We start from the raw sequence: 20,446 nt of genomic DNA, 5'->3' as shown, positions 1-20,446 counted from the left end.
AGAAAGACAATTCAACATTTTACACAGACTCCATTATACACCTCTACTGAGAAGCAAGCTTGGTCTCAGCTCTCCTAACTGTAATAAATGTGACACAGAAGTTGGTACATATGCACATATGCTTTTGTGTTTTGGAATGAGGTGAAGAAAGAGCTGGACACCTTGCTTGGATATAATTTGAACTTGTCACCTCTCCAGTGTGTACTAGCAGCTAAGGTATCCAGTGCAAAGACCAGACAACGCCAAATTGGTTGGAATACTTTTATACATAGCGAGAAAGACTATACTCAAGCTTTGGATTCATAGAGACGTTCCTACACTGGATGATTGGTACAAGGAGGTAATTACTGTGGTTCCTCTGGAGAAACTGACTTATCTCCTCCGTGATAACATGGAAGGGTTCACGAAGGTATGGGAACCAGTCTTAGATACAGTGGACCCTTCTAGACTGCACTTCAATGTACCTTATTGAACGGTAGTGAATAACAAAGACTCTGGTGACCTGTAATGTACAATCATGTCAAGACTGTGGTGTACTCGTCTTTTTTTTGTGTGTGTGTTTGTTTGTTTTTTGTCTGTGCATTGTAATGTCCGTATTGTGGTACTTGTTTTCTGTGCATTGTAATGTCCGTATTGTGGTACTTGTTGTTTTCTGTGCATTGTAATGTCCGTATTGTGGTACTTGTTGTTTTCTGTGCATTGTAATGTCCGTATTGTGGTACTTGTTGTTTTCTGTGCATTGTAATGTCCGTATTGTGGTACTTGTTGTTTTCTGTGCATTGTAATGTCCGTATTGTGGTACTTGTTGTTTTCTGTGCATTGTAATGTCCGTATTGTGGTACTTGTTGTTTTCTGTGCATTGTAATGTCCGTATTGTGGTACTTGTTGTTTTCTGTGCATTGTAATGTCCGTATTGTGGTACTTGTTGTTTTTTGTGTATTGTAATGTCCGTATTGTGGTACTTGTTGTTTTCCTATGTTATGTTGAAAAAAGAAAAATGTGTGGTTCTATATACATTGAATTGTGATTGAACAGTTGTGAAATCTCAGAGCCGCAATAAAAATACATTGAAAAAGACAGACAGACAGACAGACAGACAGACAGACGGCAGAGGGAAGGGAGGGTTCTCATTAGAGGTGAAAGTCCCAGCATGCCCTCTGCTCCAGTTTACAGGCCTTGCTGGATTGTACAGACCAAACCATGCCGATCAGATAATATAATACCACATAAACACACAAACAAAGAAGATCAGCCAAAGGAAGGATCACCTGTGCTTTTTTCCCTCCCTTCTTCTTCTCTCTGTAGGCCTTTATCTGCCATTCATGAAATCTATCGTAATGCTGCCAGCAGGGCTCATGTATTTTCAGTTACAGTGTATTTAGCTGAGGAAAACCCAGCTTTCTTTAATTAGGGTTGATTTACATGCTACACTACAATACGCTGGCTACACGGCCTAAGCTTTTAAACTGGTTAGTAGTCGGGTGACACTCCTTAATCCCCGTGTACTTTGATGTACAATGAATTTGCGAAAAGAGACGATTGATCTTCTATAGCTCACAATGAGTAGCGATGGGGATGGGTTGTATGAGCTTTTACATCTGTAATAAAAAAACAATCACACCCGTGTGAACTGAGTGGTGCATCTCCCCTCTCCCCTCTCCCCCTGCCTCTCTCTCTCTCTCTGTAATTAGCAGGCAACAGTGCAGCACTATCTCTCTCTCTCTCTCTGTTTCTGGCACAACAGCGCCACTTTTGCCCCTACTGGTACTCTAAACATAGTCACATAGGTTAGGACGGACATTGCTGTTTCTTGGAGTGGTTGCACCACTCAAAAGAACGAACGATGGAAGTTGGAGATCCATTATCCATTGTCGAGTTACGTGCATTGCAGACATACGTATACACAGAGACTTTTATAGGTACTAGAGAGGTGCCCGCGGTGGTGGCTCTATACGGCAGTGCCCGTCGCACACACGTCCCCCCAGGACAGAGAACTTTAAGCCCTGGGAGTTCTGTGTCAGGCATGCTCAAATATGGAGTGTGAGAAGGTGGCCGTTGTGGCTCAGGGGTAGAGTGGCTGGATGGTAAACGCAAGGTTGCCAGTTCGAACCCGGGCTCCCCCAGAGTTAGTGTCGAAGTGTCCTTGAGCAAGACAAAATTGAGGTCCGGGGCTAGGCTATAGGCTAAACTTCCGCTCGCTCGAGCCATTGAGTTATAATTATACTTCCGGCAGTCTTCCGGGTGCTTCAAAACGCCACTGAGCAACTTCCACTGAAATGAATAGCGGGGGGGGGGCTAACGCTCCAGTTCAGTCTCTATCCTTCTTTATACTCTATGAGTACAAAGTAGTAGTAAGGTTGAAATCTCTTTTTTGCAGGTAGAAATTAATCCGGGTGTTACGGGGTTAAAGCCGAATCACAAGCTCATCCACGATGCGTAGTGAGCTTTGTTTTTCTCTCGACATGCTACGTCATCGCACAATGCACAATGTCGCCCCTTTTCCATCTCGCCCCACTACTCTACTCTACCTATCTGTAAATAACAAACATAATTCATGTTGGTGATTATATAAAAGGTATTATCAGATGAATTTATCATTGTTAAGTTCACTCTGTATATCCACGGGCATAATAGCATGATGATGCCATTACAAAACATGGGCTACATGGAAGAAATGTGTTTAATAAAACGAAATTAACTGCTAAAAGGTCATGAATTAACTTAATTAAGCAGTCACAGTCTCTGTGTCATGTTGTTCTTTCTTAATTTTACAGAGTATAGAGATCGACTACTATGCAATCAAATACATCTGTATACAAGATAATTTCAGATTTCAGAGAGGGGGGGAAATACTAAATGAACTGTTAACTACATTAAAAAAAATTGCGGGGGCGAGTTGGTATGGAGTCGTTTGGTATTCGTAGTAAGTACACCAAGTATGATCAGGCTTATGCCTTTCCAATGGGAAGACTTCTTTCGCTCGTTGCTGCCGCGCCCTGCCTGCGCTCCTTCTGTGCGTGTAGTGCGTCGACTACAACCAAGACGACAAATGTTCGTCGACTACCTTTTTTTTCCACAGAGGAAAACTAAATGAAAACTAAACGAAAACTCAGCTTCCATCACTAAGACTAAATATACTGACAATTTAGTCAACAAATAAAAAACTAGACAAAAATGTCAGGAAGGGACTAGTGGACAAGAGATTCATTTTACACTTGGTTGCATGCTGAAAATAGCAGATCTACAAGCTCAATGCAGAACATATACTCGCGCAACGACGACGCTATACACACGCGCAGCAGCACGCTTGCGGAGAGCTTTGTGTTGGCGGTATACAAGAAAAACAGCATTGATATGTGTGACGCCCCGCAACAAAAACAGCTCTTTCATCCTCTCTTTTTTCCTTTTCCTCCCTTTCTCCTCCAGTTATAATTCAGATGTAGCGTTTTGTCTCGCTCCCAGGCCCCCACAGTACATCATTTATTTATGTCCTAACCATCACAACAATGACAGCGCTGTGTATCCCCTGCCCCTATCTCTGCTCAGCAGGCTGTCTTGTATAGCCCACCCCCCCCCCCACCACCACCACCACCACCACCACCTGCAGTTCCGCCTTCTGGCCACTCCTCGGTAGTTTGCTGACTGAGACAGGACGTGCCGCCAGCGCCGGCCGCGGAGAAAGACAAAACAGACCTCGACCGCACGACGACACAAAACAAACACGTCTTTAATGATAATAATAACACAACCCCCCCCCCCACACACACACACACACACCTCCGGCACATTAAGCACACCGACAGACAAACTGCTGCCAACAGCATTGATAAAAAAACACTATAGTGACTCAACGGTTTTATTTTGTCTCTCCGTCTCCCACATCATCGTCACGGCTGTCTTTTTTATAGTTGTCATGTTTTGCAGGGGGGGAGGGGTGGGCAGTGGAATGGAACCACCGGTAGGTGACTTTGGAATTTGAAATATTCCACTTGCTGGCTGAGGGCTTTTAAAAAGAAAAAAAAAGAGAAAGCTGCAGAGAGAGCGAGCGAGCGAGCGAGCGAGCGAGCGAGCGAGCGAGAGAGAGAGAGAGAGAGAGAGAGAGAGAGAGAGGAAATGTTTCCGGCCTCTTGCTATAAGGGAGGGCAAGAGACAGAGAGAGAGAAAAAGAGAGTGTGTGTGTCTGGGACACGGAGAGAGAGAGAGAGAGAGAGAGAGAGAATGTCAGTGAGAGACAGATATGGAGGGATTAAGAGAGAGAGAGACGGAGAGTGGGGGAGAGAGAGAGAGAGAGAGAGAGAGAGAAGAAGAGAGGGAGAGAGAGAGAGAGAGAGAAGAAGAGAGGGAGAGAGAGAGAGAGAGAGAGAAGAAGAGAGGGAGAGAGAGAGAGAGAGAGAGAGAGAGAGAGAGAGAGAGAGAGAGAGAGAGAGAGAAGAAGAGAGGGAGACATATCGAGAGAGAGTGGCAGAGCGTGAGGGAGAGGGACAGACAGAACGAGAGACAGAGAGAGAGAGAGATAGTGTCAGGAATAGAGAGAGAGAGAGAGACATTGTGCTCAGTCAGCCACAGCCTGAGGTGAATGGGGTTGGGGGGGGGGGGGGGAGGGGGGGAGCAACACAGGGTCTCGTTTCAGCTATGCTTCCTCCCCCATCATGACTCAGACGAGCAGCCATTCCTCTAAGGCTTTGGGCCAGAGGAACAGTTTACACTCCACCAGCAGCGCCCCATGCAGCTCCCCCAGCCCTAGAACCATTAAACCATTAACAGAACCGACTGAACGTCAGATTCTGTGTGCTAATAACCCCCTGACACAGTGACTAAAAAGGGGTTTTAAACTAACCTCAGTAGTTATTGCTACGATACCGCTCCCTAAAATGACCCGGGCGGTGTAACTCAACGACGGGTCAGTGTGTTCTATCCCCATGGGGATTCGACTAGGCTGCAGCTGCTTTGAAACGGAGACCCGAAAAGACCACATATTTATAGGGCAGCCCGTTCCCAAACTTTTTCCTGTCAAGGACCCCCAAATTGACACTAATTAGCCCCATGGACCCCTATTTGAAAATACATGCCAGGGACCCCCCCCCATAACCCATTTTGACCTGAGATCAGATTCTAAAAATGTCTGTTTGAAAATGACAGTTTTCTGAAAAAGCTATGTTTCTATGTCAGTCGTTCTTCGATTTTTCAAAAATAGCAGACCTACAAGCTCGTAGCGCGCCACTCGGTGGCGCGCTATGAGCTTGTAGATCTGCTATTTTTCAATAGCTAAAGCACAACATAATGCTAACAACAAAAGGGGTTCCCACTTAAGAGAAGATTTTTACGGCTCTAGCAGTGATTCTCAACCCGATACATTTCAAGGACCCCCCCAGTTTGACATGCATTAGTCTACGGACCCCCCCATTTAATGGAATTTATATCACTGGGACACCCAATTTATATTGTAAAATCAATGTTCACTTAACTCTGAGAGTGTACAAATGGAACATTGGTTCCATTTGTACACTCTCAGAGTTACAGAGCCATAAGGGTCCATTTGGTTACAACCTATCATTTAGCTGGGGGGACCCCCTGGAACTCCCTCAAGGACCCCTGGGGGTCCCCGGACCCCACTTTGGGGACCACTGTAATCTAGGGAATAGGTGACATAACACCATCACCAACTAACCACTTGATCCCTATATGCTTAACCCATTCTGGGTGGGAACCCCTTTTGGTGTTAGCATTATGTTATGCTTTAGCTATTGAAAAATTGCAGATCTGCAAGCTCATAGCGCGCCACTCGGTGGCGCGCTATGAGCTTGTAGATCTGCTATTTTTCAATAGCTAAATTACAACATAATAATGTTTAAAACACCAAAAGGGGTTCTCGCCCAAAATGGGTTAAACTAACCTCAGTAGTTATTGCTACGATACCGCTCCCTAAAATGACCCGGGCGGTGTAACTCAACGACGGGTCAGTGTGTTCGATCCCCAGGGGGATTCGACTAGGCTGCAGCTGCTTTGAAACGGAGACCCGAAAAGACCACATATTTATAGGGCAGCCCGTTCCCAAACTTTTTCCTGTCAAGGACCCCCAAATTGACACTAATTAGCCCCATGGACCCCTATTTGAAAATACATGCCAGGGACCCCCCCCATAACCCATTTTGACCTGAGATCAGATTCTAAAAATGTCTGTTTGAAAATGACAGTTTTCTGAAAAAGCTATGTTTCTATGTCAGTCGTTCTTCGATTTTTCAAAAATAGCAGACCTACAAGCTCGTAGCGCGCCACTCGGTGGCGCGCTATGAGCTTGTAGATCTGCTATTTTTCAATAGCTAAAGCACAACATAATGCTAACACCAAAAGGGGTTCCCACTTAACCCTTAGAAGATGAAAGACGCCAATTGGCGTCTTCATCAGAATTCCGTAAATGATCAATGACGCCAATTGGCGTCTTCACAGTTTTTGATGAATCTAAACATATTAATATGCTCCGAAGCGCTGTTTAAATTCCTGAGCTTATATTCCAACTACATTACCCAGAAAACCCGTGTCACGTGACACACGTGTACGTGTTGCCATTGGAAGCTGGTCCCACCCCCTGTAAACAGTGGGGGCAGAGGGAGTCTTCATAGTTTTCATTGTTTTGCCTGTTTGCCGTCTCGCCCGAGCGATTTTCTAGCAGAAAAAGTTGAAAGCAGTACTATTTATTTGAGCGAGTTTTGTGGTAGTAGTATTGATCCATACGCGTCCCAGTCGCCTTCTCCAGGCGGAGTAGCCCTGGTCCAGTGCTTACAGCGAGACTCGCTGCTCCCTCCCTCCTTTTTTCATTGTCTCCCCATCGTCGTCCGATGAGCTATACCGGGAAACCATTGAAGAAGACGATCAACCCGGAATGTTTTGAGGTAATCTTATTGTAGAAAATGCCCTTCTATAGTGATCAGAAATCATAAAATGATCGCTACAAATAGATGCTTGGATAATTACTACTACTAGTCAGATCATGACGCCAGAATGACTCACCACGATGGCCCCCAGCCATTAGCCAGCACCGAAGGTGCTGGCTAATGGTGTTGGTCGGTGCATTGGTGCTGGCTAAGGGCTGGAGGGGGGGGTTGGTTTCGATCGGTTGGTTGGTGCAGTACAAATGTATCGTAGCAGGCATGCACGCATGGCAGTACAAGTATTTTATATTGTAGCGTGCCTTATAGGCGATCTGATCTTTAGAGTAATGTTCGCTCCTTTTATTTACTGTCTACAAAGACGGAGAACAAACATGCATCGTTTACTGAAGCAACGCGTGGTTATGATGACGTTGCTACAAGGATCGGAGGGGGGACGGGGAGTGAAGCTAACAGTAGCGTATTATATAAGATCTGTATGACGTTTCATTGACGTCTGAGCTTGCATGATAATTGCATTCATTGTATATTGTATACAATCATGATTGTACATTGTTTAGTGTGTCTCCGTGTGATGATGATGATGACGATGATGTCAGATAGCCTACGTCCCCCCCCCCCCCCCCAACTGGCTATTGGCCGGGCTGACTACAGCTAAATGTTTATTTTTATATATTTAGAACTGGCATCGGAGGAGGAGGATGATGATGATGATGATGATGATGAAGACGAAGAGTCAAGACTGCGATGGAGTTCTCCGACACTGAACCGGATGCATTCATTCATTTCAGTTGTTGTTTTTTTTTAAATTTAGCCTACACACACACACACCGTCAAGAACAACTGGAATGCAGTGGTTTGGGGACACTGGGGAGTTTGGGGACAACTGTTTTGTATGTAGGCCTATTTATTTTCTGTAATATTTATTATAATTGTATTATGTTAGTAGTCATAAAAAATAAAAGACAAGCTTTTACAATGAGTTAGACCTGTCATGGCTATTTTGTTCACTAGTCTGAGGTTTATGGTTTGACTAAGCGAGTTTCAACTGTGATTTACTCTGTAACGGTAGATGGTAAGAACCCAATTTTTTTGTTATAATACAGTATACATTCAAGTCTATATTTTGATACATATCATGGGCACAAAGTCATATCAAAACAATGTCCTTGGATGAGTTTTTTATCAAAACTGTTTCTTCACAACAGGTTTTTGAGATACATGCATGAATAGACACGGTACTGGTAAGACTATGTAAACATGGTATATATCAAAATGTGCGTTAGAATGTCTAATTTTACCCCAAAAAAGAATTGAGTTTATATGATGTTCCATTTCAGAGCTAGGGGGACTTTTAGCTGGATAGGTCAGATTGATCATGACTGACCATGCTATTTATAGATGGCAAAATATCTACAGTGGTACATGTGAGAAACTTTTTATTTTATTTTAATTGAACTAGACAACTCACCCTTTAAAATGAGATATTGCATGGCTATGTACGCCCAGCAGAAAAAAAGTTATTTAGAAAATAAAACTTCAACAGGTCATAACTTTTTTTGTTGTCCTAGAAACACTACCCAGTGTAAATGCAGGCTCTTTTAAATGGCTTCCAACACCACAACTAAACATTTTATCAACTCAGTTCATTTTTTTCCTGGAAGCAGACAAGCCAAGCTTTCTCTGAAGGTCTTTCGTTGTCACACATTCACAACAGAGAATTTTCAATAAATCATTCAAAAACGCCATTCTGCCATAGAGAAGTCTAAAAACTATATAGAAATCCATGAAACTCTCAAAGAGTTAAGAGAAGATTTTTACGGCTCTAGCAGTGATTCTCAACCCGATACATTTCAAGGACCCCCCCCAGTTTGACATGCATTAGTCTACGGACCCCCCCATTTAATGGAATTTATATCACTGGGACACCCAATTTATATTGTAAAATCAATGTTCACTTAACTCTGAGAGTGTACAAATGGAACATTGGTTCCATTTGTACACTCTCAGAGTTACAGAGCCATAAGGGTCCATTTGGTTACAACCTATCATTTAGCTGGGGGGACCCCCTGGAACTCCCTCAAGGACCCCTGGGGGTCCCCGGACCCCACTTTGGGGACCACTGTAATCTAGGGAATAGGTGACATAACACCATCACCAACTAACCACTTGATCCCTATATGCTTAACCCATTCTGGGTGGGAACCCCTTTTGGTGTTAGCATTATGTTATGCTTTAGCTATTGAAAAATTGCAGATCTACAAGCTCATAGCGCGCCACTCTGCTATTTTTGAAAAATCGAAGAACAACTGACACAGAAACATAGCTTTTTCAGAAAACTCCCAGGAGTCTATACTAAGCCCCTCCCCCTCTACACCATAACTCTTCGCCAAAAATAGCTGATCTACAAGCTCACAACACGTTCGTGACGCATTGTGAGCCTGTAGACATGACTAGCTATTTTCGCCGACTGTTTGACTCAGAACAGGGAAATGGTGCATTCATGTTGGCTCTACTAAGTGTTCACGTATAGTTACGAGAAAAAATGTGTTTGTAAAACTGGAGTAAAAGCAGAAAAATCGAAACTAAACAAAAATAGACGAGGCGCTTTTGGAAAACGACATGCTAATTTTATGGATATATCGACGTTTTGAGCACGAGCTCTTCGGGGGGTACCTGATTATCCCATTTTGACCTGAGATCAGATTCCAAAAATGTCTTCTACATCCTGACAGTTTTCTGAAAAAGCTATGTTTCTGTGTCAGTGGTTCTTCGATTTTTCAAAAATAGCAGACCTACAAGCTCGTAGCGCGCCACTCGGTGGCACGCTATGAGCTTGTAGATCTGCTATTTTTCAATAGCTAAAGCATAACATAATGCTAACACCAAAAGGGGTTCCCGCCCAAAATGGGTTATGCTCGTAATGTCACCTGTGGTGGGTGATATCAATACATTTGCATGGAAGCGTGTTCTTTTCTCCCCGTCTTTCAGTACATATTGACGCACGGCGTACAATGGCCACGTCCAACTGTGGGCTGTGTACAATGGGCACGTCCCACTGTGATGCTTACCGGTCGATTCTTGGCAACGGATAATAGTGCAAAGTATACGTGAGATCAAAGGAAAAGGGGGCATAGCGGTATAGAAGAGAGGCTATAGGAGCCAAGGTGGTGAGGGAGCACACCGAGGTTATTGGAACGCCCCCCCCCCCCCCCCCCCCCGCCGCCACCGAGTGTATGAAAACATTCATCATTCCTCCCTCGTGTCCCCCCGACTGACAGCTACAGTAATTATCACTCACTCACACACACGCGTGCGCGCACGGACACACACACACACGGACGCACACGGACACACACACGCACGCACGGACAAACACACACGGACGCGTGCACGGACACACACACAGCCTCTCTCTCTCCCTCCCCTGCCCCTACTCAGGTGGCACTTCTGGTGGCAGGCTTTGTTGAGCGAGAGAATGGCATGACAGACTGATAAGTCAAACACGTGTAGGGTCAAAAATGTGTCACCGCCAAATACTAAGTGTAAGAGACGGGCACCAGTAGGGGACATTGATCGATGGGACAGGAGGCATGGCAAACGACAAATAGAAATGGTGGAAGAGAAGAGCGTATGATATATATATATATATAGCCTGCATGTGATATATAACCCATTTTGACCTGAGATCAGATTCTAAAAATGTCTTCTACATCCTGACAGTTTTCTGAAAAAGCTATGTTTCTATGTCAGTCGTTCTTCGATTTTTCAAAAATAGCAGACCTACAAGCTCGTAGCGCGCCACTCGGTGGCGCGCTATGAGCTTGTAGATCTGCTATTTTTCAATAGCTAAAGCATAACATAATGCTAACACCAAAAGGGGTTCCCGCCCAAAATGGGATAAACCTCAATAACAAAACAAAAAAAGAAGAAATGATGGAGATTCATGAATTCATTTTGACAGCGTCGACGCAGTAGGTTCCCAGAACCGCCATCCCCCAGAGCAGTGCGTTGATACCAGGGGTGGGAGACTTCGACCATGGAGAGAGCCACTATAGTTCCACACTCACTCCAGAGAGCCACTATAGTTCCACACTCACTCCAGAGAGGCCACTATAGTTCCACACGCACTCCAGAGGGCCACTATAGTTCCACACGCACTCCAGAGGGCCACTATAGTTCCACACGCACTCCAGAGGGCCACTATAGTTCCACACGCACTCCAGAGGGCCACTATAGTTCCACACTCACTCCAGAGGGCCACTATAGTTCCACACGCACTCCAGAGGGCCACTATAGTTCCACACGCACTCCAGAGGGCCACTATAGTTCCACACTCACTCCAGAGAGCCACTATAGTTCCACACTCACTCCAGAGAGCCACTATAGTTCCACACTCACTCCAGAGGGCCACTATAGTTCCACACTCACTCCAGAGGGGCCACTATAGTTCCACACTCACTCCAGAGGGCCACTATAGTTCCACACTCACTCCAGAGGGGCCACTATAGTTCCACACTCACTCCAGAGGGCCACTATAGTTCCACACTCACTCCAGAGAGCCACTATAGTTCCACACTCACTCCAGAGGGGCCACTATAGTTCCACACTCCCTCCAGAGAGCCACTATATTTCCACACTCACTCCAGAGAGCCACTATAGTTCCACACTCACTCCAGAGGGCCACTGTAGTTCCACACTCACTCCAGAGGGCCACTATAGTTCACACTCACTCCAGAGAGCCACTATAGTTCCACACTCACTCCAGAGGGCCACTATAGTTCCACACTTACTCCAGAGGGCCACTGTAGTTCCACACTCACTCCAGAGGGGCCACTATAGTTCCACACTCACTCCAGAGGGCCACTGTAGTTCCACACTCACTCCAGAGGGCCACTATAGTTCCACACTCACTCCAGAGGGGCCAAATTGCACATTACCGTCATAGCAAAAATAGCCGATCTACAAGCTCAAAACGTGTCGCACTGCGGCGCGTTTTGAGCTTGTAGATCGGCTATTTTTGCTATATTTTAATTTAAATCCTGATTTTTTTTGGGCAATTTCTTTAATTGGACGCCTGAGAAGTAACATTTCATTTAATTTCAAATGCATTCAGTTATAGTTATGTTGACTTTATGAACTAAATACAAATACATTGGACATAAAAAAAGACAATAGCATTTGAATACTACTCATTAAGCAATAATATCCCAGCAAGCCAAATGACGTCATGATGACGTCATGATGACGTCATCCGGTGACGTTCAGGACACTCAGGACTAGGCCAGATCACAGCCAATATGGGGATGATCTTTACGTCATTTCCAGGGACGTCTTCACCAGTTGAAATAATATAGCTTATTCTGGGCCAGATCTGACTAGTTATGATATGACTTAACCCATTCTGGGCGGGAACCCCTTTTGGTGTTAGCATTATGTTAGCTATGCTTTAGCTATTGAAAAATAGCAGATCTACAAGCTCATAGCGCGCCACCGAGTGGCGCGCTACGAGCTTGTAGGTCTGCTATTTTTGAAAAATCGAAGAACGACTGACATAGAAACATAGCTTTTTCAGAAAACTGTCAGGATTTAGAAGACATTTTTAGAATCTGATCTCAGGTCAAAATGGGTTAACCAGTTGAAATAATATAGCTTATTCTGGGCCAGATCTGACTAGTTATGATATGACTTAAAGTTGATCTGGCCTCCATCTGACTCTCTCCGATTCATCCAGGGACGTCCGTCTAGTGGGCAGAATTTATGTTTGTTGAAATCAGGTGATATTCTGGGGCCAGATCTGACTAGTCTTGGTTTGACTTGATCTGGCCCCAATAGAGACGTCACTAATTTGTCCAGGTCCTGACCGTGCTTGCTGGGATAGGCTGAAGTAATTACTCCATTAACCTTTTTATTTTAACCCATTTTGACCTGAGATCAGATTCTAAAAATGTCTTCTACATCCTGACAGTTTTCTGAAAAAGCTATGTTTCTATGTCAGTCGTTCTTCAATTTTTCAAAAATAGCAGACCTACAAGCTCGTAGCGCGCCACTCGGTGGCGCGCTATGAGCTTGTAGATCTGCTATTTTTCAATAGCTAAAGCATAGCATAATGCTAACATCAAAAGGGGTTCCCGCCCAAAATGGGTTAACCTGTATGGTGTAAGTCAGTGGTTCCCAAAGTGAGGTCCGGGGACCCCCAGGGGTCCATGAGGGAGTTCCAGGGGGTCCCCAGCTAAGTTTGGAACAAAATGGACCCTTAGGGGTCTGTAACTCTGAGAGTTAAATTAACATAGATTTTACCATATAAATTGGGGGTCCCAGAGATAGAAATGCCATTAAATGGAGGTCTGTAGAATAATGAATGTCAAACTGGGGGTCCTTGAAATTAAGCAGGTTTTGCTATAGCTGTAAACTCTTATTCTCTTTTCAAATGGGGGTCCGCGGTCTAATTAGTGTCAATTTGGGGGTCCTTGATATTGAAAGTTTGGGAAACCACTGATGTAAGTAATACAATATAACTAGTACAAATAATATAGAGAATATGGATATTGTGATTGTAGTTCTCCATCGGGGGGGGAGGGAGACAACTGACATCATGGATTGTAGTTTTAATTATCCATGATGATTAACCCGTTCTGGGCGGGAACCCATTTTGGTGTTTTAAACATTATGTTATAATTTAGCTATTGAAAAATAGCAGATCTACAAGCTCATAGCGCGCCACTCGGTGGCGCGCTATGAGCTTGTAGATCTGCTATTTTTGAAAAACCGTTAAAATGTGCCTCAAATCTTTCAGAAAATTCATCATGATTTAGAAAACATAATTGCTTAACTGAATGGGTTAAGCAATTATGTTATTCTTTAGCTATTGAAGAATAGCAGATCTACAAGTACGAGTCGTACTGCTCGTACGAGCTGGAACAACATATTTTCAGATGGGGGTCGGCGGCCAATTACATTTTTGGGGGTCCTTGACATGAAAATGTTTGAGAACCACTGACATAGAAACATGGGGATTTTCAGAAAACTGTCAGGATGTAGAAGACATTTTTAGAATCTGATCTCAGATCCAAATGGGTTAAAGATGGAGTGCCATAGTTTTGTACTTTTTCTATGAATTTCGAAGGCCCAATCGAAATACACCGCTTTAGTGACACACTGAAATCAGCCGCCGCCCTCCCCTTATTATCATACAACAGCATCTGTTCTTAACCCATTCTGACCTGAGATCAGATTAAAAAAATGTCTTACACGTCCTGACACTTTTCTGAAAAAGCTATGTCGTTCTTTCGATTTTTCAAAAATAGCAGACCTACAAGCTCGTAGCGCGCCAGAGCTTGTAGATCTGCTATTTTTCAATAGCTAAAGCAAAACATAATGCTAACACCAAAAGGGGTTCCCGCCCAAAATGGGTTAAGTTCAGGTGGGTGGTGCTAAGGTGAAAACCAGGTATACGGTATATGAATTGGTGGGTGTGGCCACATAGCATAAAGCAATAAGCCACAAGAGGTCTCAGGTTACCATGGATTTTATAATGGCGGAGAGGTGTAGGTAGACCCGACGCGTAGCGGAGGGTCTTCTACCCTCCATCTTTAACCCATTTTGCACTCTCCATCTTTAACCCATTTTGGGCGGGAACCCCTTTTGGTGTTAGCATTATGTTATGGTTTAGCTATTGAAAAATAGCAGATCTACAAGCTTGTAGGTCTGCTATTTTCGAAAAATCGAAGAACGACTGACATAGAAACGTAGCTTTTTCAGAAAACTGTCAGGATGTAGAAGACATTTGTAGAATCTGATCTCAGGTCAGAATGGGTTAAAAAGACCTCAAGACATGCCCACACGTCACCAGGCAGTGCAAGGCAGGCACCACCGCGCTTTTATTTGATAAGACATTTGATAAGTCCACATGTCCCTGGGTGGCATCAGAAGTGTTAAGTGGCAAATGTCAATCACTCGAGGTAGTGGGGAGAGAGACAGGCTACACGGAGGAGGAGGAGGAGGAGGAGTAGGGGAGCGACACGCATTAAACCACTTTGACCTGAGATCAGATTCTAAAAAAATGTCTTCTACATCCTGACAGTTTTCTGAAAAAGCTATGTTTCTATGTCGAGTCGTATTTAAAAAAAATAGCAGACCTACAAGCTCGTAGCGCGCCACTCGGTGGCGCGCTATGAGCTTGTAGATCTGCTATTTTTCAATAGCTAAAGCATAACATAATGCTAACACCAAAAGGAGGTTCCCTCCCCAAAATGGGTTAAAAGCTCCGGCCCGAATGTGAATGGAGCCGGTGTCAGCAGCACTGGAGCCCCATGTGGTACTACAGTGTGTGCCCTAACGGTACCGCTTGGCTGGGTCGCCCACAGCTCTCCATGCGATTCCCCTGACAAAATTAAGAGAGATCAAAGAGAGTTCTGCTGTGCCAGTAGTTGAGAATAAAACATAGAGACACACACACTGTATCTCCGGACGGTACAGCTGTCAAAATAGCAGCAAACTTGCTCCGAAATAATGGGAAAAACCTCATTTTTAGCAAAGCCACAAGCACATATTATAAACTAATGGCTGCGCACACACGCACACACACACGCACACACACAAATACGTGCGCACACGCATGCACACTCACAAACACGGCATACTGCTTTGGTACTATTCATTAAAATATTTTCTATCCGACTGCAGGACTTTCTGTCCGTTTTCTCTAATGACTTGGCTAGTTTGGAGGAACTCCCGCTGAGCGGTCACAAAGACCTCAGCGTATCACACACGCAATATCTATTCTATACACATACTGCATACTGCTCTCGTTTCTCAGTTTAACCCATTTTGACTTGATTCACATCGAACCACTTCGCTTGCCAAAAAAAGAACAGAACTTACCAACCGTTAGCTTTGCAAGATAATAGGCTCTATATGCACACATAACAACACTTCCTACTTCCTGCTTAAAGGGGAAAACCACCCATTTTCAACATTTTACTATGTCATTAATATACCTTAGAGCTGTTGTGTGGAAATAATAAAAAAGTCCCCCCATTTTGTGTTTCCTAGAACTGTAATTATGAAAAAAATCACCAGTGTTTCACCATGTTAATGATTTTTTTCAGACCTCTAGTTCTAGGAAACACAGAATGGGGGAACTTTTTATTTCCACACAACAGCTCTAAGGTACATTAATTACATAGTAAAATGTTGAAAATGAGTGGAATGCCCCTTTAATATATACTCTTGTGAGAGAATCAATCGGGGCAAACGTCACTAACCTTCGTGGTTCGGCGCAGGCTTCGGAGGATGTTCCTCCTCTTGGGGTCCTCGCTCTCCTCGTTGACGGAGTTGTCCTTGTTGTGGGCCCCTCCCCCCAGCTCCTCCTGGCCGGCCTTGGGCGGACCCCCGCCCATCTCGTCGTCGCTGCCTATGGAGAAGCTGGTCCTGAAGCTGCTGAACTTGCCCAGCCTCTTGGAGCGGTCCCGGTAGAGCTTGGGCTTCACGCCGATGGCCGACAGCTTCCTCCGGCGCTCCAGGGAGCTGCTGTCCGCCTCGCTGTCCGACCCGTTGCCCCCGCCGCTGCCGTTGGCGTGGTGGCCCTTGCTGGCGTTGCGGATGGTGATGATCTTGCCCTGCGTGCTGTCGTGAGGCACCGAGTAGATGGTCTCCTCCTCCGAGGGCCGCGGCTTGCTCACGGAGTCCATGGGCTCGGCGTAGTCCGAAGGGTCGTAGCCGCCGTCGCCCACGCCCGGCGCCCACGTCACCGCCTGCGGCAGGGAGCGCCGGTTGGAGCCGCCTCCCCCCTGCTGCTGCTGGTCCATGTAGGGACCCAGGTTGACCTTCCGCACGGGCTTGGGCTTCACCTGCGGCGGGACCTTGTTGTTGAGCTTGCTCTCGAACGTGCTGATCTCCGAGATGACGGAGAAGGACTCCTCCAGGTCGGGGAGGAGCTTGAAGCTCCCCGTGGTGGAGGTGTGGGTGCCGTCCTCCCGCAGGGAGTACGCGTCGCCGTCGTCCTCCGAGTCCAGCAGCGCGCAGCTGACCGGGCTGGGCGAGCCGCAGCGGGGGCTGACGCTCTCGTTGGTGGTGGTGGTGGTGTAGGCCTCGGCCGCCACGTTGTCGTACATGTGCGTGGCCTCCACGATGGTGCACTTCTCCGCCACCTCCTTGAGGAAGGGCTGGAAGAGGTCCATCTTGTGGAGCCCGCCGACCACGCCGCCGTGCCCGCAGATCACCGCGTTGAAGCGCGCCTCGATCTCGCGGGCCAGCTCCTCGCCCTGGCCCACCTGCTCCCGCGCCGACTCCGAGTCCGTCAGCTCCATCGGGTTCTCGGCCACCGCCAGCAGCTGCACGGGGATGATGTCCTGCACCTCGCACAGGAAGGCGCACAGCGTCTCCATGGAGGCCTTGCGCCGCGCCGAGTACACGGCGATGTAGCCGTGCACCAGCGAGCTCTTGCGGAGGGAGAAGGATGAGTGGAAGGAGAGCAGCGAGAGCTCGACGCTCTGCCGGTGGGCGCCCACGTCCAGCTCCAGGAGGACGGAGGTGCCGCCGCCGAGGCCGGCCGAGGACGGCCGGCAGTGCTGCGGCAGCAGGAAGGGAGCGAGGAGCTGCTCCAGGTCGTACGTGTCGCCGCACATCAGGCACATGACGATCCGCAGGTCGGCCTCCGACGGGCCGGGCTGGGCCTGAGGGTCTCGGAGGAGCGCCGAGGAGGGGAGGAGGGGCGCCGGGGTCGGAGAGCTGCTCCCCAGACTCCTCCTGGACTCCAGCAGAGCCCGCAGCGTCTGGTTGATCTGCCTCTCGTTGACGTTGCGCCCGTAGCCCACGCCGGGGGACGCGGGGTCCAGGTAGGCACACTGCAGCTTCCCGGCCGCCTGCTGGCCCTGGTGGATGAGGGTCTGGGCGGTCTCCCCTCCTATGTCCCCTATGGAGCCCACCCCCCGCTTGGTGACCAGCAGCAGGGACAGCGGGAGCTGAGCCAGGCTGTTCTCCCTTTCCCGTCGGCCCAGCGTCGACTCCCTGAGCTTCTCTAAACAGTCCAGGACGTACTGGAGCGACTCCTTGGAGTTGTACAAGCAGAGGCAGCCGTGCGGCGTGAAGGTGGGGGTGTGGAAGGAGTTGACGGGCAGACGCACGTTGCCTTCGATGGGCCGGAGGGCCAACTCGTAGAGCTTCCCGTCCAAGACGTAGCGGTCGTCGCTGGTGCACAGGGCCCTTATCTCGTTGGCCATCTCTCTGGCCAGGCCGTCCTTCCCCAGGATGACCAGGTTGATCCGATCGGCGGCCCGGCCTCCCCCGTCCGCCCTGGAGCTGTCCGACGAGGAGGCGTAGCGCGTGGGGAACCTGGAGGCCAGGATCTGCTCCAGCTTGCTGTCCACGCAGTGGGGGCTGTTGGGGCACGTGTCCTTGGTGGGGTGGTAGACGAAGTGGATGTGCTTCAGCACCAGGGCGTCCCGCTCCGCCTGCAGCTTCTGCAGGGCCTTGAACCTCTGCTCCTCGCCCAGCACCTCCTGGATGGCGCCCATCTTCTCCTTGCTGGGCTTGGCGTCCACCTCCAGCTCGTAGAAGAGCTCCGAGTACTCCAGCAGCAGCTCCTGGAAGTCCTCCTTGGCGCGGTCGATGATCTCCTTCTGGTGCTTGTTGTAGATGTCCAGGTACTCGGCCTCGTCCAGCCAGTGGTAGAAGTCCTCGTTCATGATGAAGCTCCGGGCCTCCTCCCAGGGCTTGCCCGCCGTGACGAACGGAGAGACGCTCAGCTTCTCCTTGAACTCCCAGCGCATCTCCGCCCGCTTGCGCTCGTTCCGCAGCTGCTCCAGGTGGGCCTCGTACACGCCCTCGGCCGCCGGCGTCTCCAGGAGGTCCTGGGGGATGCGGTCGTCCTCCACGGCGTCGATGTGCGGCGTGGTCTCCCACGGGGTGTCGTCCAGCACCACGAACCACTGGGAGAAGTCCCGCTTGGTCTCCAGGACCTTCTGCACGCCCGACCAGCTCAGGTGGTCGATCTCGTCCAGCTCGGGGGCCAGCATGGACAGGGCCTGGGGCAGCGTGCCCAGGTAGGCCCTCCTGCGCTTCTCGATGTGCTCCTGCTTGAGCCGGTGGACGTGCTGCTGGAAGAGCTTCTTGGCCTTGGCCGTGCCCTCCAGGAACACATACTCCTTGTACTCGCCGGAGGTCTGCATGCGCCGCTGGGTGTTGGGCCAGGTCTCGTTGTGGCTCTTGACGAGGCGGGTGACCAGCCACTCGTAGCGGTCCTTGGCCGAGGCGATCTGCTGACTCTGCTGCTTCAGCGCCTCAAAGTACGGGATGATCTTGTGCTTCCCCCGGCTCTTGTCGATCAGCTGGACGAGCGAGAGGAACGCCAGGTCCACGTTGACGTTGGAGCGCGCCGACGTCTCCACCACCTGCAGGTTCTTCTTGGTGAGGGCGAAGCTGTGCGAGTCCTTGATGTAGCGCTCCACGCCCTCGTCGCACTTGGTGAGCACCAGCACGATGGACTTCTTGGTCTTGGCCAGCTGGTTGTAGAGGTTGGTGACGAACTTCATCTGGTCCTCGAAGCTGCGGTTCATGCCCCGGCTGACGTCCACGCACAGCAGGAAGCCGTCCACCATCAGCTTGCCCTCGGGCATCTGCTTCTGCTCGAAGTCCTGCTCCAGGCCCAGCTGGTCCGTGCAGAAGTACATGAGCTTCTCGGCCGAGGCCAGCTTGGCCGAGGCCGCCCGCTTGATGTAGGGCTGCAGCGCTGTGCTGCGGTGCGGCTGGAACGTCTGGTCGTCGATGAACTCCGTCTGCTCCGTCACGTGCAGGTGGCAGTCGGCGCCGTCCTCCGCCGTGCGCGCCGCCTCGCCCCAGAACAGGAAGTGGTCGTTGTTGACCACGCGGCCGCCGAAGTCGCTGGTGCTGAGCACCGACGTGTGGTCCAGGTGGAAGTCGTCGGCGCTCGGGCGCACGAAGCGGTTGCACAGGCACGACTTGCCCACGCCGCACTGGCCCTTGTCCTTCTCCGTGCCGGACAGGCCCACCACCACCAGGTTGAGGGTGGGCGTGCGGCCATCTTGCTTTTTGGCCATCGTTTCAGCGCTGCTGCTCGCCGTTGCTCATCCCGCCATGTTGGCCACAAGCTCTAGCGGAGGGAGGAGGAGGAGGAGGCTGCTGCCGGGGACGCGGGGTTTCCATGCAAGAGAAGCTCACAGTGCTGGAGGTCTGCAACACACAGAGAGAGAGAGAGAATACCATTAGTCTACAGTAGTGGTTAGAAGCTCACAGTGCTGGAGGTCTGCAACACACACAGAGAGAGAGAGAGACAATACCATTAGTCTACAGTAGTGATGTAAATAGGTTTTCAATGAAATGAGTCCCGGGATGCAGGGATGGTCTTTCAGATGAGTCCCAGGGACATTTTATGAGTCCCACTTCAACGACGTCAGGAGTCATATTTTGCATTCTTTTTTTTCTTTTTTTACAAATTGCAGCATTTAACTCCCATTTCATTTTATATGGTTATAATGTGGTTATATTCATGTAGAAAACAGAAGAATAAATTATTATTATAACTAAAGCTATCAATATAA

At 48.3% G+C, this 20,446-nt stretch overlaps 1 protein-coding gene across 2 annotated transcripts in view; it reads right to left on the bottom strand.

Annotated features, from left to right (window-relative positions):
* arhgap35a (Rho GTPase activating protein 35a) overlaps window positions 1–20,073 on the bottom strand; it is a 57,358-nt gene extending 37,285 nt beyond the window's left edge. For both annotated transcript variants that reach the window (XM_079515046.1, XM_079515047.1), the window contains exon 1: window positions 16,154–20,073. In XM_079515046.1, the coding sequence (XP_079371172.1) occupies window positions 16,154–19,945 (3,792 nt within the window). In that variant the 5' untranslated portion in view covers window positions 19,946–20,073. The remainder of the gene's footprint in view (window positions 1–16,153) is intronic.
* Between the last annotated feature and the right edge of the window lie 373 nt (window positions 20,074–20,446).

Source organism: Electrona antarctica (genome assembly GCF_951216825.1).
Source record: "Electrona antarctica genome assembly, chromosome: 11".
Taxonomy (NCBI): Eukaryota; Metazoa; Chordata; class Actinopteri; order Myctophiformes; family Myctophidae; genus Electrona; species Electrona antarctica.
This window is presented reverse-complemented; position numbering and strand designations above follow the sequence as displayed.